General features: G+C 58.5%; 2 protein-coding genes across 3 annotated transcripts in view; one reads left to right on the forward strand and one right to left on the reverse strand.

Annotated features, from left to right (window-relative positions):
* The window catches only part of ADORA1 (adenosine A1 receptor), a 33,082-nt gene extending 14,984 nt beyond the window's left edge, over window positions 1–18,098 (forward strand). For both annotated transcript variants that reach the window (XM_012655921.1, XM_012655922.1), the window contains one exon: window positions 16,989–18,098. In XM_012655921.1, coding sequence (XP_012511375.1) covers window positions 16,989–17,628 — 640 coding nt within the window. In that variant the 3' untranslated portion in view covers window positions 17,629–18,098. The remainder of the gene's footprint in view (window positions 1–16,988) is intronic.
* Window positions 18,099–19,974: 1,876 nt separating this feature from the next.
* On the reverse strand, window positions 19,975–27,199 carry MYBPH (myosin binding protein H). The gene is made up of 10 exons (XM_012655924.1): window positions 26,938–27,199; window positions 26,705–26,839; window positions 25,824–25,991; window positions 23,418–23,506; window positions 22,673–22,868; window positions 22,375–22,514; window positions 21,631–21,790; window positions 20,599–20,735; window positions 20,271–20,457; window positions 19,975–20,026 (listed from the first exon to the last, which is right to left on the reverse strand). The coding sequence occupies exons 1-10, from the start codon at window positions 27,146–27,148 to the stop codon at window positions 20,010–20,012; spliced, it is 1,440 nt and encodes a 479-aa protein (XP_012511378.1). The 5' UTR covers window positions 27,149–27,199; the 3' UTR covers window positions 19,975–20,009.

The following is a 27,199-nucleotide window of genomic DNA, read 5'->3' on the forward strand; positions in this document are numbered from 1 at the left end:
GCTGCACCCAGCCTCCTATTCATTCTTCATCACTCAGCTCAGATGACACCTCCTCCAGGAAGCCCCCTTTGGTTTGCCGGCATGTTCCTACAGCTCCCTGAGCTCCTGATTAACATAGCCCTTGTCAGTTTGGACTGGCCTGTGCGCAGCGTGAGGGTGGGGTACGAGCCCGTTCATCTCGACGTCCACAGCAGCGGGCAGCTTCTGAACAATTGGTAACAGGAATGACTCTGAGCACGGGGTTGCCAGGCCCTGTGCTACGTACTTTATGTGGAAAATCTTATTTAAATCCTTGCACAGTTTTATGTTTTATGGATAGGCACTAATAGGGTTTTATACGAATGGTAAACCATATCCCCGCTTCCCATGTGAGGAAGCTGAGGCTCAGAGAGATTAAAGAACCCGCTAACAGCCGCACAGCTGCCGAGTGTAGCCAGAATTGCTGAATGAATGATTGAGGGGATGAGTGAAAAGACCTGTGTTTGAGTCTTGCCTCCAACACCGACTGCGGGGCGACCATGAGTAAATCACTTGCCCCTTTGGGTCTCCGTTTCCACGTTTGGGGAACAGGCAGCAGTCCAGTCTCTGCCGCACAGAGCTGTCTGTGAGGCTGTGCTCTTGGACAGGAGGCGGAACGGCTTCACTGCTCAGGGGTGAGTTGGCTCTGGGGGTGCGCGTTGGGGGTGCCCCGACAGGAAGAGTGGGGCCCAGAGAGCATCTGCTCCCTGCCCGTGCGGCCTTGGCTGTGGGAGGAGACACCAAGGCACACTCGACTCCTGTGCAGGGGCCCTGGCACTGCCCCGTCCTTGGCGGGTTGGGGCCCGGCGCCAGGCTGCGTGTTCACCCGCCGCGGGTTCCCTCCCCGCAGCGCAAGGCGCGGCTCCCTGCGCCGTGGTCAGGAGTTTAGACTCGGTCCACAGGCAGGGCTGGAAGAAAAAAAGGGGCGTACCCGTGAGGAGAGTCAAGGACTAGGGCGCCCCCTCCAGAACCAGGGGCGCTGGGAGACAACTGATCCCCCCAACTCCCCACCGTCTGCCCAGCACAGGGGAGACCTGGGGCTGGGGAGCAGCAGGCCCGAGCTGCGGCCGAGGCTGCCATGTGCCCCCTACCCGCTCCCACCGCATCCTCCTCAGGGGTCCCCGCCTGACGTCTCAGGGTTGCTGCCTGCAAGGGTCTGGCGAGTGCCGTGCGCGGGTCTGACGGAAACGGGGTGGTGCCAGGAGGCACGGAGCCCGAGGGCTTCCTGAGGGCCAGACACGGCCTGCGCTTTGCAGTCAGGCTGGCCGAGCCGGTCTGCCAGTCCCAGCTCTGCCCCTTACTTGCTCTGAGCCCTCGGCCATTCCCTCTGAGCCTGTCTCTACATCTGTGAAACGGAGACAGTAATGCACACCTCACTTGAGGACTGCACGTGAAAACAGATGTGTAACCGACGTCTCTCTCCGATATCACAGGGCTCATTCCCCTTTCCTGCCGTCTGGAGGGGGGTGGAGGATGGCTGGATAGCGGCGTGCGTGTCTGTCTGTCTCTGCTGCGGTTGGGGTGGACAGTGTGGCTCGAGGACTTCCTTCGTAAGCGTGCCACGGCCTGAAGCCGGCGAGCGTGGCCGGCTGGGGAAGTGGCTGAGGCAGGGCTGGGAGGCAAACGAAGGCCTGCGCACAGGTGAGGGGATGCTCTGCCACGGTCTGGACACAGCACCTGCGGCGTGTGCCTCGGAAATGTCCGATGCGCCCCTCCCCTCCGGTTCCAGCTCCTCTAGGAGCCCAGGGGGCTGCCTGGCCCCAGAAGGTCCCGGGGAAGGAGGACGTGCAGTCTGGCGGGGACGGGCGCCTACAGGTTGAGTATCTCCGCACTGTCAGGGCAGCACTGGGTGACTTCCGTGGTAGCATATTTAATTTTATTTAGTCCTGCAAGGCTGGTATCAACCCCACTTTACAAATACATAGAGAACAGAGAAGTTAGGTATCTTGGAGGTTGTTACCCAGCTAGCGAGTAGCAAAACTGGGATTTGAATATGTGTCTGCCAGATACCAAAGTCAATGGGATTTGCGACATAGTCCATTCTCCTTGCCACTGTCCTCTGGGATTTTCAGAGTGAAGAATCACAGCTCCTGTCCTCGGGGAGCTTCTAGGCTGAGGGGGAGACATACTACAAGATCTTGCAGGTAAGAGAACTCAGCACCAGCCAAGCTGAGAGGGCTGAGGTTTCTGGGATGGAGAGAGCTGGTAGGCACAGGCCTGGCCTGGCCTGGCTCCGGCCTGGGTTCTGGGTTCTTTCAGGCCCTGCCTGCCCCTCTGCAGCCCGGAGCCTGCATGTGCTCATTTGCACGGCTACCTCAGTCACAAGCACAGGGAGGCTAAATCAGGAGGTGTTGCTAGCATCATGGTAGCAGAAATAATCCCACGCGGTCCATGAAGGTGAGAGTGGTGGAGGTGGGCCGGCGATGCAGTCCAGCAGGCCCTGGGCAGGGTGCTGGGGCGGGGTGCTGGGGCGGGGTGCTGCGAGGGGCCCAGAAAGTCCCTCTCTGCTACCACTCCCACAGGTGGAGTGCTTCCTGCAAAGAGCACCGGGCCCAGAGGCAGAGGACACTAGGTTCAGTTTCAGGTCAAACACTAACCTGCCAAACTGTAGCTTTGGGCACTCACTGAACTTCCCTGGGCCTCAGTTTTCCCACCTGTAAAGTGGTAACAACAGAACCTGCTCTTCCTAGTTCACAGGCTGCTGTGTGTATCAGATAGGATCACCGGTTTGGAAGTGCTTCGCCGGGGGTGCTGCGATGTGCCACCATCGTTTTGCTGACGTGGGGAAGCTCTTGCCCTCTTTCTTCTCACATCCTGGTTCCTGGCCTTTTCTGTCCCCATGTGGCGGAGGTGGCTATCTATTAAGAGACACTGGTCACACTGGTGGATCTGTGATTGAACGCAGGGCTTTGCATTCTATTTCCTGCATGATCCAAGACAAAGCCTTTCTTTTTCTGGGCTTCCTCAAGCAACCCCCTCCCCAAGCAAGAGCGGGGAGAGCTACTTTTGTGCCAAATATTAGGCTGAGTGCCAGTGGGCCTTGCGACTCAGAGCTTAGTGAGGGACCTGCAGCCTTGGCGTGTCCGGGAGCTTGCCAGACATGCAGAGTCTCAGGCACAGCCAGACTTGCCGACTCATCATCTGTTTTAGAAGGGCGCCAGGTGAGTGCTGTGCACACTACGGTTTGAGAAGCTCAGACAGTAAGGGATGCTGGGGAAGGTGAGTCCTCGAATTCCTCGCAGCCTCCTGGGGAAGTCAGCGCAGGAAACACAAAACACCAGCTTTAAAATCCACCCTCTCAGCAATTTTGAAACCTGGATTTGGTCATTCCACCATGTATACATGATATCGAAGCATCGCATTGTAGTCCATAAATTTACACAATTATTGTCAATGAAAATAAAATAAATATTTTTTAAAATTCCAGGAAACAAATAAAACAAACAAACAAACAAAATACCAGCTTTGGAGGAGCCAACTTGGGTTGCAATTCCAGTTCCAGTCACTGGCTGTATAACCTTGGGCAAGTCACCCAGGCTCACCTGTGCAGGTGGACGCCGTCCTCCCAGGATGGTTGTGACAGACGCACTGGAGAGACTGTATGTGAAGCTCGGTGCCAGATGGTAACTCCGGAATCCCTGGAAGGTGGGCTGGGCCGGTGTCAGCTCCACGGCACAGACGAGGAGACTAAGGCTCTGAGAGGGAATGGGACTCACTGACACGGCAGGTCTGAGTCGGATTCGAATCCAGCCCTCTAATGCCTGTCAAAAGCCTGTTTTTTTGCCGCGAGCCTGGCCTCCCAGCCAACCAGTGTGCTCTGCTGGAGACAGCAGCAACGGGCTATGGAGGTTGGGAAGGGAGGGAGAGGTGTGGGTGGTCAGGCCTTTGCAGGACTTGAAAGTAGGAGGCCCTCGGTTGGACCTTCCAAATGGCCCAGAGTGTGTGCGTTTCTATCAGCTGGGGAGGGAAGCCACTCTGGTGCCCGCCACGCCATGTGTCCCTGCTGCTACTGCTCTCGTGGCTGCCCCCCTACCGTGGCTGCGGTGCAGGTCCTGCCTGATTCTTGCCTGGTCGAGTTCCCCCAGGCCCATTACTGCTGGCTGTCTGCATCTTCTTTTTCCAGCTCTGAGCACAGCACTTTGAAGTTTTCGTGAATGGTGGATGGAAAAAAAAAGGCTTTGATTGAATAAGCTTCTTCCTCCCCCACACACATCATAATGCGAGTTTCCTCCATCCAGGGTCGTGGCCGATGGGAGTGATTTATAGGGCTTTGCAGAAGTGGGAGAAGTGACTGAAATTGAGTTTATTGATCCACCCTGAGAAGCTGCCTGCCAGGCCCCTGCCCTGGGACACTGCCAGCAGCTACATGCTGCTCCATTCTCCTTGCGCAAATGATGGGGGCACAGGCCAGCTCCTGCAGGAGAACAGGCCGTTCTCCACCTCCACCCAGGCCTGGCAGTGAGGAGAGGGGCTGGTCTGGCAGCAGGAGGAAGTGTGGCTAGACTTTTGCTAGAACCACCTAATTAAGTGGCTTGAGATACTGGGACGGGGTGATGGAGGCAGGACCTTCAAATGGAAACCTTGGAGGTTCTCCAGAAGGCCAGTCCCTCGTCTGTGGGCGCTGGGCACAGGGCTCTGCCGCCTGCGGGAGGGATGTTGGGGAAATGAGCAAGAAGCCTCAGCCTGGCTTCCTCCATCCATCCTCCTGCCGCATTCACATTTGCCGCGAGTATCGATATAGTTGCCTGAGTATCTGCTGCGTTTGTCCCTGTTTTCTGTTCATTGTATTTGTTCTTTGTTTCTTTTTTCCTCTTCTTCTTCTGCCTCTCTGGTTTAATGGAGCATTTTATGTGATTCCATTTCCTTCCCCAAATATTATTGGGTGCCTACTGTGTGCCAAAGATTAACACTGTGATGGGTGCTTGGAAGATCACTTTGAACTGGACTTGGTCCCTGCCCTCAGGATACTTGCAGTTATATGGTTATGGAGGGAAACAAAGAATTTTTCTGATTGTCCAGCATGGGGAGGAGGAGGGAGTCCAAGAGACCTAACAACCTGCCTCCTGCTGTTGCGTGTTGCTCTGGGAAGGTGGATCTACATCTTACCTGCATCCACCTGGGGGAGCCTGGGTCCCTCCCCCCTTCTGTGCGTCTGGCCCCTCCTTCGCCCAGCCCATCCCTGCAGCTGAGGCAGAAGAGGGGTAACCTAGAGCAAATGCCGGGGAGTGGGGTGGGCTCGGGGCCACAGCTGTTGCTAAACTCTATTTTTTTCTCTGTTGCCTTGGCTAGAGTGCCGTGGCATCAGCCTAGCTCACAGCAACCTCAAACTCCTGGGCTCAAGCTATCCTCCTGCCTCAGCCTCCCAAGTAGCTGGGACTACAGGCATGCGCCACCATGCCCGGCTAATTTTTTCTATATATACATATTTTTAGTTGTCCAGATAATTTTTTTCTATTTTTAGTAGAGACGGGGTCTCGCTCTTGCTCAGGCTGGTCTTGAACTCCTTGAGCGATCCACCCACCTCGGCCTCCCAGAGTGCTGGGATTACAGGCGTGAGCCACCGTGCCTGGCCTGTTGCTAAACTCTTCCCTGTGCTGCTGCCTTGGCCTGGGTGTCTGCTGGCTGGGAAGGGCTGATTCCTGGACTGGGCCTGGCCTATGACTTCCTGTAACCCCCCTGCACACTGTGGGGCCTGGTGAATATGCATGCGGTAGGACACGGGGCAAAGGAAGAATCAGGAGACACCAAGCTGAGACAAGGGAAAACTGTTGGGAGCTGGGTGTAACTGGTGGGGGTGGGGTTCTTACTGCTGTTATTTGAGCTCCAGACCCCACTGATCCGGACAGGAGGTGGGGAGAAAAGCCAGAGCCTGGGACAATATGATGACGCTTCTTCCAGGTCCCAAGAGCAGTGTCTCCTTGGGTTCTGGTGCATCGGGAGAGACTGAAGTTAGACGCTGGGCAGGATTTTCGGACGTAGAAGTATAAGCTATAGAAGGCAGAGCTGAGGGTGGGGGTGGACTCTTTCTTTGGAAAGATTTCCAAGGTGGAGAGCTGTCCTCTCTGTCCTTCTCCCACGTCCTGCCATCTGTTGAATCTTTTCCAGAGCAGAGGGTTAGATGCTGTGAGCTTTAGGGAGCCCTGAGGCCCAGGCGGTAAGAGCAGAGGAAGAGCCAAGCCCTGTGAGAGCAGCACCCTATCTCCCCGGCCAGGACAGTCTGGGACCTTCTCTTGTGACTCCAGGCTCTCTGCAGGCATCTGACCTGCTGGGTCCCGTCCACCTGAGTCCCAACCCCAGCCGCTGCCTGTGGGCTGATCTGGAGTCTGCATGGGGTCTCCGCAACGGGTCGGATTGCAGTCCCTTGGTGGACAGGCCTTCAGCAGATGCCCCAGCCCCCCGGTTCTAGACGTGGAAGGGAGATGGGAAAAGGTTGCGGCACCCCCTGGGTCCACGTCCCCCACCCCCAGTACCCACGCCAGCTGCTTCCTCAAGGGAGCTTTCCTGGGTTACCCAGGTGGTGGCTTCTCCACGACCTTGTGCAGGGCTTAGTGCCGGGCTGAGCAGGTTCCCAGTCCCTACCCACGCCCCAGCCCAGGCTCAGACACTCGAATCAGACCAGGGAGCACAGACCTGTTCTGCACCCAGGTGGCGTTAGGTGAGAGAGCCAGCTGCAAACTAGAAAGGAAGGAAGGCCGTGGGACCGGCTTTCTAAAGCGAAACAGCAGTAACTTTTTGTTTTTCTATGTCCCTGCAACTGTTTTGTATTTCCTCCAGGGCTGACCATATTTTCCAATAGAATCGGGTGTCCTGGGGGTGACAGGCATGGGCACCCATGCTGCTGTCTGCTGGATGCCCAGGTAGCGCGCCAGCCTCCCCTCCGTGAGCCTGCTACGCCCGCGTCCTGGCTCACTGAGCCCAGCACGGAACCGAGGCTCCAGGACGGTCACTTGCTCGCGGCCGCAGGCTGTGAGCAGGTGCAGCCGCGGTTTGAGCTGGGATCTTACTCCACGGCACACCTCTCGCTCATTCATTCATTCGTTAGTTTGTCCATTCAGCAAATATTTCTCTTTACATCCTGTCTTGCTCCCCATCTTCCTCTCCAGGGGCCACAGAGATAGAGCGCAGAATCCTTCAAGGGGGGGCTGACTTCTGGGGAGCCACATGTGCCCCTCTACCCTGGCCCCGGGGCTTCTCCCTCCCTTCTCAGCCTTCCCCCCTCCCTTCTGCTACCGCTGAGCTCAGCTCTCCGTGGAGGATGATCTGTCACATTCCAGAGGAAGGGAACCATGAGCTTCCAGAGCTTGGAAAATATCTCACCGAATCCCTTGTCATCCAGACAAGGACACGGATGCCCCAGGGGGGAAGGGTCTCATCCAAGGCCAGCTCACTCCTGGCAGAGCCTGCACCAAAACTGGGGTCTCCTGATCGCCACCCAACGAGGTGTTCCGCGGGAGTGCTGGCCTCCTTTGGGGTCCACGTGGGCTCCCTGTGCTCTCCCAAGCCTGGGGAATTCTGCGGCTTTCTGGCTCCCTCCTGCCCTGGCCCTCCCCATGTGCCAGTGGGGCTGGAGGATTCTCTGCAAAGGCCAGAGAGGCCTATGGGAACGCGAATGAGCACGTCGGCTCCCTTCCCCCACGACGTCAGGCCTCCCCACCCCGCTGGAAGAGGAATTTTGCCCCCTTTGCCGCGGGCATCCCAGTGAGGCCTCGCTGCACCAGCTACTCACAGGTCATTAAGTCTGATGCAGATGGGATGGTTTTTTCCTTTCCCACTGGATGAGTCAGAATCAGTCACCCACGGCAGGTGGGGCCGATTGGCCTTGGTCCTTTTGCCATCCTGGCCTCCTGCGAGCTGGAGAGAATCAAACCTCAGAGCAGAAAGTAGCTGGGAATGCTGAGGCCTGGGTCCAGTTTCCTGAGTTTACTGTCCGGCTCAGACATCCTCCCCCTAAGGACCACCCCTCACTGGGATGTGGGGCTGTACCTGGCCTTGGGGTCAGGGGAGGTGGCTGCATCTCAAAATCTTTGAGGGCCAACTGTCATCTGTGCAGGAACAATGTGATATGCCCCGGACTGGGGGGAAGGGATGGGGATCCTGGGAAAATACACTTCGAAAATATGCCTCCCCCGAATCGAAGACCCTCCCCCTACACCCCACCCCCTGCCGCCGCCTCTAGATCAGAAACACTGAGCAAATGCCACCCAGTGAGGAGGTGCTTCATTCTGAGGCACGCAGGTCTGCGGCAGAGCTTGTGACGTCTGTCATTGTGTGACCTTTGCGTCCGGAGTTTACCGGGAACTTTGCCTTGTATGTGGCAGCAAATGCTGCTCCCTCGTCAGACTGGGGCTCCCTTTGCTCAGGGGCTGGGCCTCGTCTGCACACCCAGTGCCCGGAAAGGGGCTCTGAATCTGCAGGAGGGACGGTGGAGGAGGTTGCTCAGAATGGGGGTGTGACTGAGTCACACACACGAGCCTAATTGACTTCCCACCAGGCTGGAGTTATTTGTCCTCAGCAAGTGACCAGGAGCTATTTCCAAGGCCATTACGCTAATGACCTAATCAATTTATCCAGCTCTTTTCTGTTGAGGCACTCAGAGTGTGTGCCCCTCCTCTCTGTAGCCCCGCGTGCTGGCCCTGGGGGTGTCGGCCTCAGCCCCGCTTTTGGCGACTGGTGGACCCCAATGTTCCAGATGGCAGGTGATGCCACAGAGCCCAAGTGGGCAGGATTCAAGGCAGGATTTTTAGGCCCCAGACATCCTGCCCCTTCCCCAGGGCCCCGAACCAGACTCCCCCGGGCAATGTTACTATTAAGTATTTGGCCCCTGGAGTGTGCCCAGCGCCTTTGATTGTATCTGGTTTCCTGCTCTCCTTTGGGAGGAAGAATTTCTCTGCAGGAAGTAGTTTAATAGTCTGAAAGCCCTACTTCCCTGGTCTCGAGATCCAAGTTTCCAGTTTCAAGTGGCTGAGATCTTTGATAAGAAGGGAAGCAGGAAAGAGGGGACCAAAGCTACGAAATGTCCCTCCTCCTCTGCCAAGGCGAGGGCCGGGAGCATGGAGGATTCGGTCCCTGACCTCTCAAACTGCAGAGCTGCAGAAAGACGCTGACCCTCCGGCCCCACACCCCTGCCCGGCACCTTGGTGACAGCAGGTGATGAGAGGCAGGGACACCAGGCCAGAGGACCCTGCCCCAGTCTCAGCAGTTGACAGGCTATTTTGTCACCCTGCCCTCAAACAGAGCCACGCTTAACATTTTCCAGCCCACCACGCGGTTGTCTCTCGCCTCTTCTGAGTCAACACGTGTTTAAGAGTCCGGTCAGTTTGCTCAGACCTCTGGCAGGGAGTTCTTTGGGATAAATACACTCAGTTCTTCCTGCTGCAGCTTCCTGGGTCTGCCCAGGAACACAGAAATCTTTGTAGGTGTTTACAACTGAGGTCCTTCAGCGCCAGGAATTGGTGATGAAGCAGCCGAGTGACCAAACAGGGGAGAGCGAGGTAACCCAGAGATTAGCAAAACAGGAAGCCACCTCTCGGCTGAAGGGCAAAGGGAGAAGATGGCGGTCCCAGAGCCCAAGGGCTGCAGGTGGCTGGTGGAAGCGGGGCCCATGTGGGCCTGTCTGGTGGAAGGTAGAGCCAAGGAGGAGACGTGACCAGGCCTGGGACCGTCTGGGATAGAGACGTGGACAGCTCTCTCCCTCTCCCCATCCCTCCAGCGCTTCAGTGTTTCCCATGGAGCCAACTGACCCAGGAGCTGGGGAAGCGCAGTCTGCGGGGCCAGCCCCACTGTGAAACCGAGCAGGGCAGTGCGGGAAGGGCAAGCGGAGGACAGGCAGCCTCAGGACCATACCCTCCAGTCCTGTCCACGGAGTGATGGAGCGGCTGCTCTGCGCCGTCCTGTTTGACCATTCCCGGTTCACCAAGGAATTCTTCAGTGCCCCTCCCCCTTCTCTTTTCTTTGTCGATGAGTCTGCCTGCCTGGGTCCCATGTGCGTTCACCCTTTGATGGCATCCTGAGCTTCTCCTGTGCTAAGGAGGCTTATTGTTCATGTGCTTAGTGTCAGCCTAAAAATCAGTCCCCAGCGGTATCCAGGAAGAGCCTTCCTCTGGGGCTCTAGGCGGGGAGAGGCTGCCCCTCTGCGCACAGTTGGCCTCCAGCTGGAAGTGATCTCATCCATGAAAGGGGACTATTCACAAGGCAAAGGACCAACGAGGAGCTCAGGCGCTCCCATGACTCCTGCTGGGAATTAGTACAAGAAGGAGACACCCTTCTCTGGGCTGCAGGCTGGAGGACTCTGGGCAGGCCATGCTGGCCAGGGGTGCCTCTGTGGGCCTCACGGTATGCGGGGCATCGCTGGGGCTTGGCACGGCCGTGGACATGTTGCTGGCTGGCTGGGGGCCCGGCGGCACTGGCTCATACCTTTCATGAGAGGCCATTGTCATAGCAGCCTGTGACCCAGGACCCAAGCAGGGGACCAGTAGTTGTCTGATTCAGCGGCAGGTCCCCGACAGCTACCAGCACGGTGGGCAGTGGACCAAGGAATGACTTTCCTCATGCAGGGCACTGTAATTGCCTCTGGTCTAGCCAGGCCTTTCTAATCTGACCTCTCTAATTGAACCTACCCTTTAATCCCTGCCTCCAGCTCCCTGGGATGTACTTATATGGTAGATCCTCAATTAGTCATTTCTGAATAAATGGATATACGAATTTGTGAATCCTTTTTTACATGTATTTATTCATTTACTCAAAAAATAGTTATTGAGCACTGTTTTAGGGACTGGGGATGCAGTGGTGAGCATGCAAAATAAAGACTCTGTCCTAATGGAGCTTACATTGTACTGGAGAGAAACAGAGAATAAATGAATAAACATATATATATAGAGAGAGAGAGAGAGAGACAGGGAGAGAGAGAGAGTGCTCGGGAGGGAGAGAAAAGTTTGGGATGTGATAAAGCTCTCTCAGGGATACTAAACATGGCAAGAGCGTACAGAGTGACAGAGACTGTTTTTCCAGGGTGGTCAGGAATCTTCTCCGAGGAGGCGCCATCTGAGCTGAGACCTGGATGGGGAGAATGAGCCTTCCCAGGCATTTTGGGAGATGAACAGGAAGTGCAAAGGCCCTGAGGTGGGACGTGCACACAAGGGCATGTCTGGTAGCATGATGTGGAGTTCATGGGCAAGTGGCTTGGGGCTCGGGGTCAGGGGACGGGCCCTTCAGGGAGAGAGGTGTCAAAGAGACTCAGGGAAGGGCACCGCCTCTGCCCAGTGGTCAGGATAAAAACCTGGGAGTCACCTTGATGACTCCGTCTCTGGACATCTGTCTCAGTCCGTTTTACGCTGCTGTAACAGAAGACTAGAGACCAGGTGATGGATAATGAACGGAAGTGTGTTTGGCTCACGGTTCCGGAGGCGGGGGCGTCAAGATTGAGGGGCCGCATCTGGCGAGGGCCGTCTTGCTGTGTCACTGCGTGATGGAAGGCATCCCGTGGGCGAGGGAGAGAGAAGGAAAGGGGGCTGAACTCGTGCTTTCTAGGACCCCGCTCCCGTGATAATGGCATTAACCCATTCTATAGAGGACAGAGCCGCATGACCTAATCACCTCTCCAAGGTCCCGCCTCTCAACACTGCTGCACTGGGGATTAAGTTTCCAACACATGAAGTTTGGGGGACACATTCAAACCATAGCGACATCCAAACTTAGCAGCAGGGCCCGTTGGCCCTGTTCCCAAATGCATCTCAAAGCCATATGCTTCTCCTCAATTCCACTGCCACCAACGAGACAGCCCCCGCCCCATCTCCCGCCCGATGGCTAAAACCGCCTCTGGCTGCTGTTCTTGCTCACCCTCCCTCCCTGAGGCGACACCTTCTCCAGGCAGCAGCTGGAGCTATCTTTTAAAAACAGAAATTGGATGATATTTTTCCTTTCTCTTAAAATGGCTTCCCCCTGCACTTAGAATAAACCCAGAACGTTTACAGTGGCCCTCTCAGCCCTAGGTGACCGTCCCTGGCCAGGTCGCAGACTGAGCTGGCCTCTCTCTCGCCCACACTCCTGAGGCTCCTCCGCACCTGCCCTCTCTCTGTTCCTTAGACCCACTCCGGCCTCGGCACCTTTCCCTGGTGCCACCTTCTGCCCGGAAGGCTCTTCCCCAGATTGTCACCTCTCTGGCTCTTTGGTGATCATTTGACTCTCAGCCCATCATCTCGTCCTCAGAGAGGCCACCCTGCCCAGTCACTCGCTCTCATGGTGTCCTGCTGATTTCACTTGATAGACCTTTTCATTCTCCGAAACGATCAGGTTTATTTGTTTGCGTATCTATTGCCTGTCTCTTTGCCTATAGAATGTACTTTCACGACAGCCTGTTCTCTTCTATATTCCCAAACCTGGCACTGGAAATGTGCTCAATGAATATCTGTTTAATAAACGAAAGGGAGAGTCTCAACTGCCTGGTTGCCCCCAGCAGGAACAGGACAGCCAACTAGATACTAGGTGGCACATCACAGGAACAGGTCACTCTGGCGGCTCACAGAGAGGCCAGGCTCCGGGGGAGGAGTGAGGCTCCCAGGCAAGGCTGACGGCGCCCTCGGTGCTACTTGGTCTGGGGAGATCTCCCGGAGCAGGTGACCTGGGGCCAGGCCATAGCTCCCTTCTTCTCCTCCAGGCTTCTACCCTCCCAGCCTCCTGCATCCTCCATCTCCCAGAGTGACAGAGCTGGGACCAGCACGGGCTTTGGACCTGGACATATTTCAGTCTTAGGAATTCTGTAGCTGCTTTTTCCTGGCTGAGTGGCCTTGTCTATGTGTGTGTTAATTTCTCTGAGTCTCAGTTACTGCAAACACAGGACACGGGAATAATAAATAATACAGGGTGAGTATCCCTTATCCAGAATTCTTCTTGGGACCAGAAGTGTTTCAGATTTTGGATTTTTTTCACATTTTGGAATATTTGCATTATATTCGACAGTTGTGCATCCCTAATCCCAAAATCTGAAATCTGGAATGTTCCAGTGAGTGTTTCCTTTGAGCATATGTTGGTGCTCAGAAAGTTTCAGGTTTTGGAGCATTCTGAATTTTGGATTTTTGGACCAGGGATGCTCAGCCTGTAGTACCGAACTCGTGGGCCGTGCTGAAGCGTCAGTGGAATCGCGTCTGCAAGGTCAGTGCCCAGCACACAGAAGTCAGCGTCAGCTCTTGTCAGCATCGCTAGTGTTATTATTATCCACCAGTGAACTATTGTTTTTGAGCTCCCGCCTCACTTAGCTCCCACAATCTCCCTCCCTTCTTGTGGCAGCCCTGCCAGGGTGTCCTGCGAGGAAGCAATGGCTTCCTCTGCCCTGCCCCGTTTGGATGCGGGATTTGTAGACCTTCTTCCCTCACTTCCCCCTCTGAACCACACTCACGTGCTCCGCAGCAGCCATGGCCTGGAACCCTTTCTGTGTGGCCAGGCTGGCTCTCGGCAGCGCGGAGAGGCTCAGTGTAACACCCCTGCCCAAGTGATCCCTTCCCCTCCTGGGGCCTCTGCCACCCCGTTGCTCCAGGTTGCCAGCCTTTTCGTGTTGTCCTCATCAATAAGAAGATGCCGACCAACAAACTAACTCACGCTGTGGAGTCTCTGTTATCTCAGCTTTTCAAAACAACACACAGAGAGGGCAACTCTTCACCCAAAGGAACGTCTCCCTGGTGGTGGGTTTTATGCCCCATGGGGAGGTGCCGGAGGTGCCGGCTCTCCGTGGCTGCATCAATTACATCTTTAAGGAGCTGTCAGCCCCGCTTGCCTGTGGACAGGGCCCCACTTGGTGTTTCAATGTCCCCATTCGGTTGCTCCCCTTCCATGTCTGTCTAAGACTGCACGCTCCTGGGAGCAGCCATCTCTGGCCAGTTCCCGGCACAGCCCCTGGGGACGCTGAGGCCTTGGGCCTTGCCTTAGGAGGGACATTCCACATGCCCCCACCCACGTGCGCCCCAGGACTTGCAGCCTCTGCTTCCCTTTCCCATGTGTAAGGAGAGGTGAGCTTCTCCCCTGGCCCTGGGAGGCCACCCTTCCTGTGAGAGCCTGCCCCACCTCAGCCGAGGTCCTGCCTCCAGCCCTTTCCCACCAAGGAGAAAATAGCAAGAAAAACAGATGAGAACTGATACCCTAAGCTGCAGGGTCTGCTGGGACTGGGTCCTGGAGGAGCCCCAGGAAAGCTTTAACCCCGGGGCTCCAGGCAGTCGGGAAGGGCGAGGAGAGGAGGGGGAGGGAAGCACCTCTCCAGCTAGAAGCTGCCTCCTCTCTCTCTCCCACCTGGGGCCCTCGATAGGTCATTATTGCCCAGATCTGTGTCCTGGGCTAGGCCCCCCAATCCTCAGGCTGGATCGTGGCACCAGAGGTCACCCCACTGACTCCAGGTGACACCCTCCTTGAATGGTGCCCACACATTCCTATTTTAAGGCTCTGAGGCAAGGGATGTTCTCAATCTGCCAATCATCCCCATCTAAATGACCCACCATCAGCCTGGTGCCCAGCAGGAGAGCCGGGCTTGGAGTCCGGCGACCTGGGCAAGTGACGTTCCCAATCTGTGAAATGGGGGTCCCGTTATCTGCTGCGCTCACCGCACAGGTGGTGACGGGGATGACCTGAGACATGACTGAGAAAGGGCTTTGTAAATGGTAAACGTGACGGGCATGGGGGGCAGGGCGCTGCCAGTCCTCCCTTCTGCCGCTGCAGCCTCTTCGGCTCTGCGGAGGCTCTCCTGGGGACCGGCCCCACCTTCCACCTCCGCCCAGACACCTCTCTCCACCACCTTCTTTCTGGAAAGAATGACCTACGTTCCTTCGGTCTTTCCCCACAGTCTCACGCCCAGAACTTCTTCCATTGTATCTGAGAGGACGTGCGGGAACACTTTGAGGTCATCAGGAACGAGCCCTGAGCCCTGAGCAAGATGCTTTGGTCGTCCTTAGGCTGTGTTTGCTCAGCTTCCAGAGACGCTGGCGTCTCCCCAGGGGTGCGTTTGTCTAGGAGATTGGAGGGATAAGGGCTCAGGCAAAGGGATGTAGGGAGGGTGTTTACAGAGCGTCATCCTCACCCTCTGGGGTAGGTCTCAGTTCACAGAGGAGGAATTAATGAGCAAGTCACAGACTGGGGGCCCAGATTTAGGTCCTCTGACTTCCGGTGGATGCCCCAGGCCTGGCTATTCTGCTGAGGACACAGAGGAGGGAATGGGCCTCGCACACAGCAAGAGAGCGAGGATTAGGTCTAAGAAAAGTTCAGCGAGGCACGAGTGAACTGGCCAGCTCTCAAGGCGCCCGGTGGTTTGTTTGGGGCGCCAGGGTCCTATGGTCCCAGGGTAGGGAGGGGGCGCTACTCTGAACAGGTTGGAGCCATCCAGGGTCCTCGGGTTTTCAGTGGAATGGTGAAGAGATGGGAAATGAGGTTCCGAAGTTCCCTTCTAGTGCTTGTCTTCTAGATGGGCCGGGGTGGGGTCATCTGGTTTCTCCCACCCTCCAAGCTGTCCCCCTTCCCGTCCTCACAGCCTCCGCACAGCAGGTGGGCTTCGATGATGGCAAGGGGTCTAGGAGAAGTGCTGTCCAGGGCAAGAGGGACTTTAAGTCTCATTGTCATGCAGGGAGCACTACAGATTCTGCAGGCCTAGGACAGGAGAAAACAGAATCAACAGCCTGCCCCTTTACCCCGCTGAGTCTCGGGCGCTGTTTATGTGCTCAGGAGAGCACTCCGTCCATCTCGGAAGCAGCATTGGAAAATAATAACCAGGCCAGCTGCTGCCAACTGGCGCAGAGCTGGGCGGGACCCGGCCCTTGGCACTCGCTCCAAGGCTAGTGTGTGGGCAGAAGACACGATGGCTGCCGGCGAGATTGGTTTAAAGGGAGGTGGGATCTCCCCCCTTGGTGAGGGGGAGGGGCTGTCACTTGTGGCCCAAGTGTTTTTGTCTTCTTTGTGTGTCACGGTTGAAAAAGAGTGGAAAGCTCTGTCCCTTGACATCATCCTATTTATTTCCTTTGAGGGACATATCGTGATCTGTAGCTGCTGATTTTCTTCTGCGTTATGTCTGTTCAGCCAAAATGTGAGATACGTAGAGGCGAGGACCTTTTATCTTATCCTCAGCCCAGAGAGCGATGCCTAGCACAGGAAGCGCTTGCTAAGCGCTTGCTGAATGGACGCGCCCGTGCGTGCAGCGAGTGAACGGGCTGATCCAGCCCCACTAGACGCTCGGTGAACCTTAGCGTGCTTTCCTGAGAATCGTTCGCAGTTAGCGAGGGGTACAGAGCTGGTTCTTGAGACCAACTCCTTAGGAGGTAAGCACTGCTCAGCCATCGGGAGGGGAATGGGAGGTAAAGATGGAGGCGGGAGATGGGCCCTGGCAGGGGAGCGTGGGACGGGGCCAAAAGAGGGGGGTCGTGTGAAGGATTTTTTAATGGCGGTGTGTCGGCCTGCCCTGGGGAAGAGGTGGTTTGTTCATCGTGCTGGTCAGTGTGGGTGTGTGTTAGGAAGCACAGACAGCGCTGCCACCTTCTGTGTGGCCTTGGGCAGACCACGAGACTACTCTGAACCTCAGTTTCCTCATCTGTCGAAGGGGCAGTCCTCATGCTGCCAGTGTTTTCCCGCTCCGTGAAGGCTGTCGTGAGGCAATGAGGGGATATCCGGGGTGGGGGGTGTGCTGAGCACTCGTAAGCAATTTTTACTGTGGTTATTTTCTCAAAACACCTAAAGGAAGTCCTTTGCTATTTTCTGTTGTTATTTTTATCATTAATCAGGATTTCCTTCCTCTGCAGGAGCATGAGCCAGTGCATCGCAAGCTCTGCCCTAAATCTTAGATCATGGAGACTCGGCCGTGGATAAAAGACACTCACCTCCCCGCTCGCTGGGCCCTGGATGGGGAGGGCGCCTCCTCTTAGAGACCCCCAGGGGCCGGGTGAGCCTCGGAGGGGCCCTGCTAGTCAGCTGGGCGGCAGCTCCTCACACCCTGCCCTCCTCTCCCTCAGGTACAAGACGGTGGTGACCCCGCGGAGGGCGGCGGTGGCCATCGCCGGCTGCTGGATCCTCTCCTTCGTGGTGGGCCTCACACCCATGTTCGGCTGGAACAATCTGAGCGAGGTGCAGCGGGCCTGGGCGGCCAACGGCAGCGTGGGCGAGCCCGAGATCAAGTGCGAGTTTGAGAAGGTCATCAGCATGGAGTACATGGTCTACTTCAACTTCTTCGTCTGGGTGCTGCCGCCGCTGCTCCTCATGGTCCTCATCTACCTGGAAGTCTTCTACCTGATCCGCAAGCAGCTCAGCAAGAAGGTGTCGGCCTCGTCCGGCGACCCGCAGAAGTACTATGGGAAGGAGCTGAAGATCGCCAAGTCGCTGGCCCTCATCCTCTTCCTCTTCGCCCTCAGCTGGCTGCCCCTGCACATCCTGAACTGCATCACCCTCTTCTGCCCTTCCTGCCGCAAGCCCAGCATCCTCGTCTACATCGCCATCTTCCTCACGCACGGCAACTCCGCCATGAACCCCATCGTCTACGCCTTCCGCATCCAGAAGTTCCGGGTCACCTTCCTCAAGATTTGGAACGACCACTTCCGCTGCCAGCCCGCACCCCCGGTTGACGAGGATCTCCCGGAAGAGAGGCCCGATGACTAGACTCTGCCCTGTGCTCTCACCAGCCACACCTGGCGGGCCCAGCCCAGGCCTCACCTGCCTGCCGTCCCGCTGGTGTCGCCGAGCCCGCGCGGCTGGGCTGTGGGCCGTGGGAGGCTCTGGAGAGATAGGCGCCCATGGGGCGGGGGCCTCTGCAGGAGGAGCTAAGTTCCCTGCACCTGTGGGTCCTGCAGGGGCGTAGGCGGGCAGCGTGGGGAAGGAAGTGGGCACCCTGCGGTGAGAAAAAGTGTCTTGAGCCCCCACCTGCCCGGCCATCCCATGGGCAGTCCAGAGCTGGCTGGGCAGGTCCCGGGGAGGCCGAGACTGGGAGATGGTGCTTGGGCTCCCGCAGCAGAGCAGGGAGCCTGCTTGTCTTAGGTGTGGCTGGTGCTGCCCTGGGACCAAGCTGAGGGAGAGGAGAGGATCCCCGCTCCCCGAGATGGAGGGAAGGAGGGAAGCGGGGCATGTCTTGGCCTTGCCTTCTCTCCTGTTCTGTAGGAGAGGTGGCCAGAAGCAGCTAAGGGGCAGGAATCAAGGAGCCTTAGTGTCCACTGCTAAGGACTCTGTGCCCCAGGCCATACTGGGTGCCAGGGTGCTTGCTCTCCCTGCCCTGGGCAGCCTGGGATCGTATTTGGGAGAGGTAGGAAGGGTGAGCCCGGAAATCGTTTCTGACATTTGCTTTATTCTCCATCAGCCCTTGGACCCCAGGCTGAGCCCTGGGAAGTGAGCGTGGCGTGGCCTGTGCTGGTCTCAGACAGCCACCAGGCGGCAGCACTGAGTCCTCCTCCTGGCCCTGAGCTTTCTGAGGAGCCTGGAGCGTAATTACCTGTCATCTGGGCCACCGGCCCTGGTGACAGGCCTGGACTCTCCCAGGTGACACCATCTCTGCTGCTTCTGGGCCCCGTGGAGAGGAGAAAGCCAGACACTCCAACTCTTGGGCGAATTCTGCCTGTCTGGGAGGGCGAGGTCAGGGGCAGGGGCCCGAGAGGATATTCGGTTCTGTTTCCGGGGGCTCCGGAAGCTCTGTTGTGGACGGAGTCAAGGCCTTTAGGGGTCTGGGGAAGGACCAACCCTCCGCCTGCCACGCCGGGAGCCCCTCTGGAGAGGGGCGGGGTGGGGGAGGGGAGGTGGTCGTCAAGTTGACGGGTTCCGAGTGTGAATGTTGACTCCAGGCCCTTCCCTCTCTTGGAGATGGGTGTCCCCTGGCTCCCAAGGGAGGCCCACGTGACTAATAAAGACTGTGACCCTTATGGAAAGTGCAGTGCTGGCCACCCGCCCCGCCACTGTGGGAGGGCAACAAGACAGCCTCGGGGAGGAGAAGCAGTGGAGGGTGAGGGGGACCTTCCAGCAAGGAGGGTTCCAGAGAGTGTGTGTCTGTTTCTATAGTTACACACGTGGGGCCACAAACCCTGGGTCAGGAAGCAACATCTTGAAAATCCACATGTCCAGAAACCCCCGTGACATCTTGAGACCCCTCCTGCTGGCACCTGCCTCATGGTGACATATCTGGAGACCCCTCATGGTGACACAGCACCTCCCCCTAGGCGGCGATGCTCACTGTCACGGAGACCCCCACACGGTAACACCACTGCTCTTTATTTGAATGCCTCTCGCCCAGTGCACACTCTGTGGGTGCTCCACTCTCTGCACCCGCTGGCTGGGGCCTGCCAGGCCCACTCCTGAGTTCCGGACTCCAGCCCCTGGGGGTCGGGGGGCCAGCATGCACCAGGGGTGGTTCCATCAGCTGTTGCTATGGAAACAGGAGTCTTGGGCACTGGTGGAGTTTGATCCTGGGCCTGGGGCACCTGACCCCTTAGGCCTGCGGCACCTAGCAGAGAACACGCTGTGTGAGCCTCTGGGGTGAGGCGGAGCTGGGCATGCCAGGGGGGTGCGGAGGGGCAGCGGCACCCTCTTCCCCTCCTAGGCCCCTCCCTCAGGCCCCACGCCCAGGTCTGAGCTCCGCTCACTGCAGTTCTGATACCTGCTCACTTAGCCAGAGCCTCAGAACCACCAGGGGAGGGCAGGCAGGGCAGGGGTTGCCGTCCCCACTTTTCCGGTGGGGAAAACTGTCTAAGGAGAAACGCCCTTGCCTGAGGTCACTCAGAGCCAGGACTAGACTTCTATGCCGTGACCATCCACTGAATCACCCCTCTTCCAGGCCCCACCAGCGTCGCCCAGCCCTGTAACACCACCGCATGTCTCTGGACGTGCGTGCTGATTGCCCGTGGCTGCAGACCAGTAACCTGAGCAGACTGCCGCCTTCCCTTCTCACCCCACCCCTGCTCCCAGCCTCCCCTTTGCTTCCGTGCCGCCCCCAGAGGTAGCAGAGGGAGCAGGTCTGGCCTTTTACCTGTGTCCTCATCCCAGCCTCCTCCCACGGCGCTTCAGTGAGTGGCCGAGGCTGGAAGAGATCTCGCAGGTTAGAGCTTGGGGAGGTGAGGGGTGCGGGGGGCTCGCGGTTACATGCCCTCCCCACACTGGCCACCCTCCCATGTGACAGCCATCCCCACAGCCTGACCTCAGTGTTCACTGCCCTTCCTCTCCTGCCTTGTTAGCCCCCTCTTGTCCCGCTCCAACGAGGGGGCTTCTCCTGCTCACCCATCCATGGGAGGGTCCTTAAGGAGAGACCCTCCTTAAGCCCTCACCTTTGACCTCCAGCCGGCAGTCCACAGACGCCTCCCCCAGAACGTTGACGGCCTTGCAGGTGTAGACGCCGGAATCAAAGGGGCTGGGTTTCCGGATCTCCAGGGTGCAGATGCCTTGGTCAGAGAGGGTGCGGTACCTGGGATCGCCCTGGATCTCCATGTTGTTTTTCATCCAGATGATCTTGGGCTGGAGGCATGGTCGGAGGAGAGCTGGGGTGGGGTCGCTGAGGCCATCCTCAGGCTCAGGTGGGGATGCTTGGAGGATCCCTCAACCCTGCTGCCCCCAGTGGCCCTCGCCAGCCCAGGCACAGCAGGGCCTGGCCCTCACCTTGGGCGATGCTCGGACACTGCAGAACAGCTGCGTGCTGTAGCCGGGGGTGGAGGTGTGGTCCGCCAGGGGCTGGGTGAACGAGGGGGCTTCTGAGAAGTCTCGCTTGATAAACCCTTTAGGTTTGGCAGCAATATCTGGGTTCAGAGGAGAAAGTGGGGTGAATTTGAGGAGTGAAGGAGACCTGTTAGAACTGACCTTATCCAGGATTTGTGGGGAGCAAGTCATGGCCTATTTGTGGGAACTCGGAGACAGAACGTGCCAAAGCAGAGGAAGCCCAGGCGGTGGCTGGGGGGTCGGGGCGGTGAGCAGAGGCAGGAAAACCAGAGAGATGAGAGGATCTTCGCACAAGATGGAGCCTCACAAATCAGAGACACCACATTTCATTTGTCTGTCTTTGGAGACCCGACAAGCTTTCCTTTTTTAAACAAAAATTTCTTCCTAATTCTGTGCAGCTCCGGCTGGTGTGAAAAAGAACGTGCCTTCCGGAGCCCACAGGGACTCTGGGTCAGGGAGGGCCTCGGAGCATTCAGGGTGGCAGGGACAAGGGCCTGGAATTTAACATTTGACGCAAGTAAACACCCACGTCTCTCTTGTCCATCCGTGTGGTGTGTCTCAGGGCGGGAGCCTCATTCTTTCAGCAAACGCAGCAGAAACCAGCTATCCATGCACATGTCGCCCTTCAGGGCAGTTCCCCTGGGCCCTGTGCCTGAGCCCCAGCGACTGCTGCGATGTTGGCAGCCACACACTGTTTAGAACAAGCGCACAGCCTCCCGGGCACCTTCCGTCTGCACGGTTTGCTCTGAGCCGTTTGCTAAAGTCAATCAACCACGTCCGCCGCTTTACTGCCCCTCTGTGTGGGGGTGTGCGCGTGTGGCATGGCTGTGGGGTGAGGGGCGGCACGTGTTCCTGGGGCAGGCACCCAGCTGAAGCCCAGACAGAGGGATGCGGGGGCGCTGAGGAAGAGGCGAGGACAGGGTAAGCGTCAGCACGGCCGGCCCTGGCTTGGTCCCCGTCTGGGCGCAAACCCACCTGCCTTCTGGATGTGGGCGAGCTCCTTGGTGACAGTGGCCGAGGCACTGAGTCCACACAGGTTTTCCGAGAAGACCCGGAAGGAGTACGAGTTGCCGACGATGAGGTCGGAGACGGTGCAGGTGGTCGAGTGGAAGCGCTCCAGCACCGTGAACCATTGCTGCAGGGACGACGGCCTGTCACCCTCACCTGTCGCCCTGTCTTCGCCCTCCCTGCCTACCCTGTAGCCCCTTCCTTAGAGGGGCTCATTCCATGCCCCCAACCCTGGGAGGCCGAACCATCCAGCTTTGCATCCAAGGGATGTGAATTGGAGAAGGGGCCCCTGGGTCACTCAGGTGACCTCTGTGGGGTCTTCAGAGAAATCTAGAACCTTCTTACTCAAAGTGTGGCCCGTAGCTGTGCAACCTCAGCATCACCTGGAAACTTCTTAGAAATGGGGGATCTCGGGCCCCACCTGAACCTACTGAATCAGAACCTGGGCTCAACAAGACCCTCAGGTGATGTACATTAAGATTTGAGCAACGGGCTCCAGAGCTCGAAAGTGCTCAGAAGACCCCGTCCAGCGCCCCCTGCAGTCTCCAGGAGGAAACCGAGGTCCAGAGGGGAAAGAGTCTTGCCAAGGGCCACAGAGGGGGTCGGGCCTGTGGCAATTAGACCAGAACCTGTCCCCAGACTCTCAGTGGGATGGGCCTTCCCAGCTGCCTCGGCCACTTCCCACACCCCACTCTGCCCCGCCAGCCTCACCCCTGTCTTCCTGTCCGCCTTTTGCACCGTGTAGCCCAGGAGCTCCGTGTTGCCTGTGTCCGTGGGAGGCATCCACTCCAGGGCAGCGTTGCAGCCCCACACGTCCAGGAGCCGGATGCTGCTGGGGGCTCCAGGTTTCTCTGCGGGACCAGAGTGTGAGGGCCAGGCCTGCCGCAAAGTCCCCACACCCAAAGTTTGGCTCCTGCCACACTCCCTGGGCCGGCTCCCAGCAGCCATCAGCTCTGGGTAGGAGGTGGGGGCTCTGGGTGAGGCAGCCCTGTGTCCCTTGGCCCCGTACCAATCACCAGGATGTCAACGGCTGCCTTGGCTTCCAGGCCTTCCAGCTGCACTGTGAGCTCGTAGCGGCCGGAGTCAGAGCGCTGGGCCGAGCGAATGAAGAGGATGGAGTCCTGGTCCCCACTGAGCACGCTCACCCGCTGGCTGTCCAGGGCATGGCCGTTGTGGGTCCACGAGGCCTGAGGCTTGGGCTTCCCCTGCCAGGGAGGAGCCCTCAGGTGAGCACAGGGAGCTGCCAGCACCTGCACCCGCCCGACTCCAGGGCTCCCTGGAGCCCGCCCTGCTGGCCCTTCTCAGCAGGCACCCCAGAGGCTGGAGCCACAGGTGCCGCCTGCAGGCACGTCCCCGGGTGTCCAGCCTGCACTGGTGGCCCACCCACTTGTCTGCAGCTGGAGACTCACAGCCATCCTGTGCACAACTGGGGGAGGATGAGGCCGTCTCGAGGGGTCCCAGCCAGATCCTGACATTTCTTAGGCTCCCCTGACACAACTCAGATGGGGGCCTGGCTTCCACCCAGTCCCTTACCTCAGTGGAGGCAAGCCCCCCTGGAAGGTGGGAGCAACCCCCTTGGAAGGTGGAGGCGACCCCCCCCGGGAGGTGGAGGCGACCCCCCTGGGAGGTGGAGGCAAATCCCCCTGGGTGGTGGAAGTGACCCCCTGGGAGGTGGAAGCAACTCCCCCTGGAAGGTGGAGGCGACCCCCTTGGAAGGTGGAGGCAAACCCCCCTGGAAGGTGGAGGTGACCCACCTGGAAGGGGATTTGCAGGTTGACCGCCTCTCCCACCTGGCGGATATAGGTCTGACGAAGGTGGCGGGGGACACGGATCTTGGGGGCCTCTGCGTCAAAGCAAGAGTCTAGGCTTAGCACCAGCGGGTAGCAGGTTGGGGGCTGCCGAGGCAGGGTAGGGACGGCTGGTGAGGGCAGCTGGCCGGGCAGGAGGGCTCCGGTGTGCTCTGGCTGCCGTGGGCTGCCTGCACGTGGGAAGGGTGAAGCTCTCACTCCCCGGGTCTGGAAGCCCAAATCCCTTAAGGCCGCCGAGGTCAGGGCCTCTGTGGTGCGAACTGGTAAGCATCCCAGGCACTCCCTTGGCACCTCCGCTCTGCCAGGCTGGGATTTGCCCTGGAGCCCAGGCATCCAAGCACCAGATGGGCCCCGTCTGCCTCTCTGTCTCCCCCTGGCGGGGAGCAGGTGCTGCACCTGTTGACTGTACTCTAGGAAGGGAGGCAGTGCGCCCCCCTCTGGGGCTTTCAGAGATGCCCTTATGAAACCCTGTCCGTTCGTCTGTCTCTCAAGGCCCTCTTGGGAGGATTGGGATCTTTCCCTTCCTAAATGAGGCCAGGGCAGGTATACCCCCTTCTTCCTCTGTCACCCGCCCACAGTCTGTTCCTCTCGCGGTTGGGAAGTCCTTCCTGAAGTCCTGTTTCAGTCCCGCTATGCTAGGGAGCCACGTTCTGGCCATCAGCTAACCAGGTGCCACCACTGAAGCCATGGGCCTTCCGAGGGAAGCTGCAGTGGCTACTGTCCCACCCCTCGGGCGGGTGCTGGGGTCAAGACTGAGACTCCTCTGCAGCAAACAGGTGGCAGCAGTTGGTTGGTAGCACGCGGGGCAGGGGAGGACGGGACAGTGAGGACACTGTGTCTCCAAGGATCAGCTGAGCAGGCACTTGGCTCTGGGAGCCTGGACTGTGGAACGCTCTAGGGACAGCTGCAGGGACCAGGAATGCCTGGCAGCTCCAGGTGGCTGAGGAGGGACAGCTGAGCAGCCAAGGATCCTGGACAGGCCCCACCCTGCCCTACCTCTGACGGGCCTGGCTGTCCCCAATTTGTTCACGGCCTCCTCCCCTCTTCTCTCCAGGAAATCCCCTGCTCCCCACCAGAGGAATTTTGAGAAATGAGTACTGAGTCTGGTTGGCTCCTTCAACACTGGGCCTCGGGGGCCTCTGAGAGTCTCAGCTCCCTGCGGCCTGGGGGAAGGTCCAGGACCCTCCCAACCAGGAGGGCTTCCCGGCACCTCCAGGCTGGAGTTAACAGGTCCACCCTGCAGCCGCCAGGCGGGGCCAGTCTCACTCAGACCCCAAGGCTGGGAATGTCGGGTTTTGAACACCGCCAGAAAAGATGCCCTGCAGTGCCGTGGGGCACGAATGGTCCCGTGTGGGCGTCATACTCTGGGACTGCTACTGAAAAGCCAGGTGACCTCCGGGGAGTCCCTTAGTATGTACTTGGCTGGGACGGACCAGCTGTGATCGTCTACGGTTCGCAGCTCCCTAACCCCGCAGTTCCCGCGTCTTCAGGCCTCAGAGTTGAGTCTCCTGAATCCAGACGTGACCCCTCCCGTGGACACCTCCTCCTGGAGGCCTTGTCCAGAGCTGTGGGGTCTGCCCCAGCCTCAGCCAGGAACCGTCCATCCTCCTGGTGGAGAAGGCCTCGGGCCACCTGCTTGCCTACGTCTCTCTGCACCCTGGGGCACTGTGCTGTCCCCAGAGACCTCAGATCAGACCAAATGACTCACTGCCATTAACAGACTGAAACCCGATCAGCTCTAGGAGGGGAGCGAGGGGAGGACTGAGGTTAATGCACCCTGCAAATAGAAATATTAGCAATGGGGACAGCAGCTGGCCTCCAGGTCCCCGTGAGGCGCTGCGCTCTGGGATGGAGAAGTGTTCACAGGCCTCTCTTTCTTCCCACTAGGGCCGCGGGGGGACCGGGGGCGAGCAAGGCCTTCTCTCTGTTCCAGAACCTTGGGGTGCATCTGGAGCCCTGGTCACAGGGGACAGGCAGAAAATGAGCTTCCATGGCCACTGGAGGGATTAAGGTTAGATCAGAGGAAGAACAGGTGGATTCTTAGCACCTGAGGCAGGTGACCCGGGGAACTTGAGTTTTCATTTCTGGCTTCAGGAGGCCCCTTCCCCTATGCTTGGGGGATGGACCACTCAGGGAAATGGCTTCTTTGATCTCCAGAGGCCCCTTGCTGCTGAGGAACCTGGAACTTTCTTAAGGCAAGATGGTGACAGCGTGTGGCTTGTGCATGTGAGCGTGGGGTGGGGGAAGTGACTGCCCAGCTCCCTCTGCCCACTGGGCTCAATTTCTCCGGCAGAAAAGGTGCCTGTGGGGGAGGGGGGTTGCTGGGGAGCGGAAGGCCAGGATGGGCTTTACCAACGCTCTCTTGGATGTGGACGGGCTGGTCCAGCGTGGCTGGGGGGCCAGCCCCCGCGGAGCTCACTGCAGCCACACGCAGGAAGAACTTGTCCCCCAGAACCAGGTTCCGCACGGTCTGCTGGGTCACCATCATGGGCCGGGCGTTCACAGGCACCCATTCCGAGGCTAAGGGGAACGGCAGGAGTGTGAGGTCTTTGCAGTGTGGCCATGGGCACCCCCTCTACAGGGCTTCCCTCCTGCTGGTGGTCTGGGGAAGAGACCTCCCTCTCTGGGCCTTATTCCCCCCTTGTCCCCTTCCCTGACTTCTTGTCAAATGGTGTTAAAGACACCTGATGTTAGAGCCCTGAAATTGTGGCCAGAGTTGTGATTGCTGAAGCCCAGAGAGAGCTGGACACATTTGCAAAGTCACACAGCAAGGTAGGGGCAAAGGCAGAGGCCAAGCTGAACTGGGGCCATGGAGGCGGACAGTGGCAGCAGGGATGTGGCCAGAGCACCCCCATCCCCTCTCTCTCCTCACTGCCTCTTACTCTAACACCGCCTCTCCGCTCCTGCAGCGCCCTCCCCCGCAGGCTTCTCAGAGACTGAGCAGCTCCCTCCCTCTCATCTGAGCAGGGCCCGGTGTCCCCCACCCTTCTTTATCCAGAAGCTCCTCGGAGCTGAGGCCGAAGGGGCCCCTGAGGTCCCTTGCGTATTCCCCCGCCTTCAGAGGTACGCTGGTGGAGCAGGAAGTGGTAAGTGGGTGGGTTGAGGGGCCCAATGCTTGCACCCCCTCTTTCCATGTCCAACCCACACTGACGGACTGCAGGGTCTGGCACTTGTCCCTGCCGCCCTCCACGCCCGCCCCCCTGGATGTACGCAGGACTTAGCTCAGCACTCACCTCCCTCTCGGCAGAGCTCCAACACATAGCCCTGGAGGCCCAGCCTCCCTAGCCTCTCCGGGGGCTCCCAGCTCACAGTCACGGAGCTGTGGCTCACATCCTCCAGGGTCAGCAGCAGGGGAGCACTGGGGATGTCTGGGGAGGAGCCAGGGCGAGACGAAGAGGTTCGTGGCCAAGAGCCCCCCTCCACCCCCGACGACTGCCTCCCCTCCACCTGCCCCGCCTCTGTTCACCTTCACTTGTGGGTACAGGCTTAGTGGCTGCGGGGGCCGTGGGGGCTGCGGGGGCCTGTGAGGCAGGCTCCTGTGGCTTGGGAGTCTGCTCTTCCCCGGGGGACTCTGATGCTGCCACTTCTCCGGGGGGCTCCGTGGCGGGCACCTTGGCGGACTCAGACGCAGTCTCCTCTGGACCACAGGCAGGGGCCTCGGAGGTGGTTTTTTCCATCACTGCTGGACTGGCTGGGGGCCAGGCTGGAGTTGCAGGGGTCAGCAGTGG

Source organism: Propithecus coquereli, unplaced genomic scaffold (assembly GCF_000956105.1).
Source record: "Propithecus coquereli isolate 6110/MARCELLA unplaced genomic scaffold, Pcoq_1.0 Scaffold491, whole genome shotgun sequence".
Taxonomy (NCBI): Eukaryota; Metazoa; Chordata; class Mammalia; order Primates; family Indriidae; genus Propithecus; species Propithecus coquereli.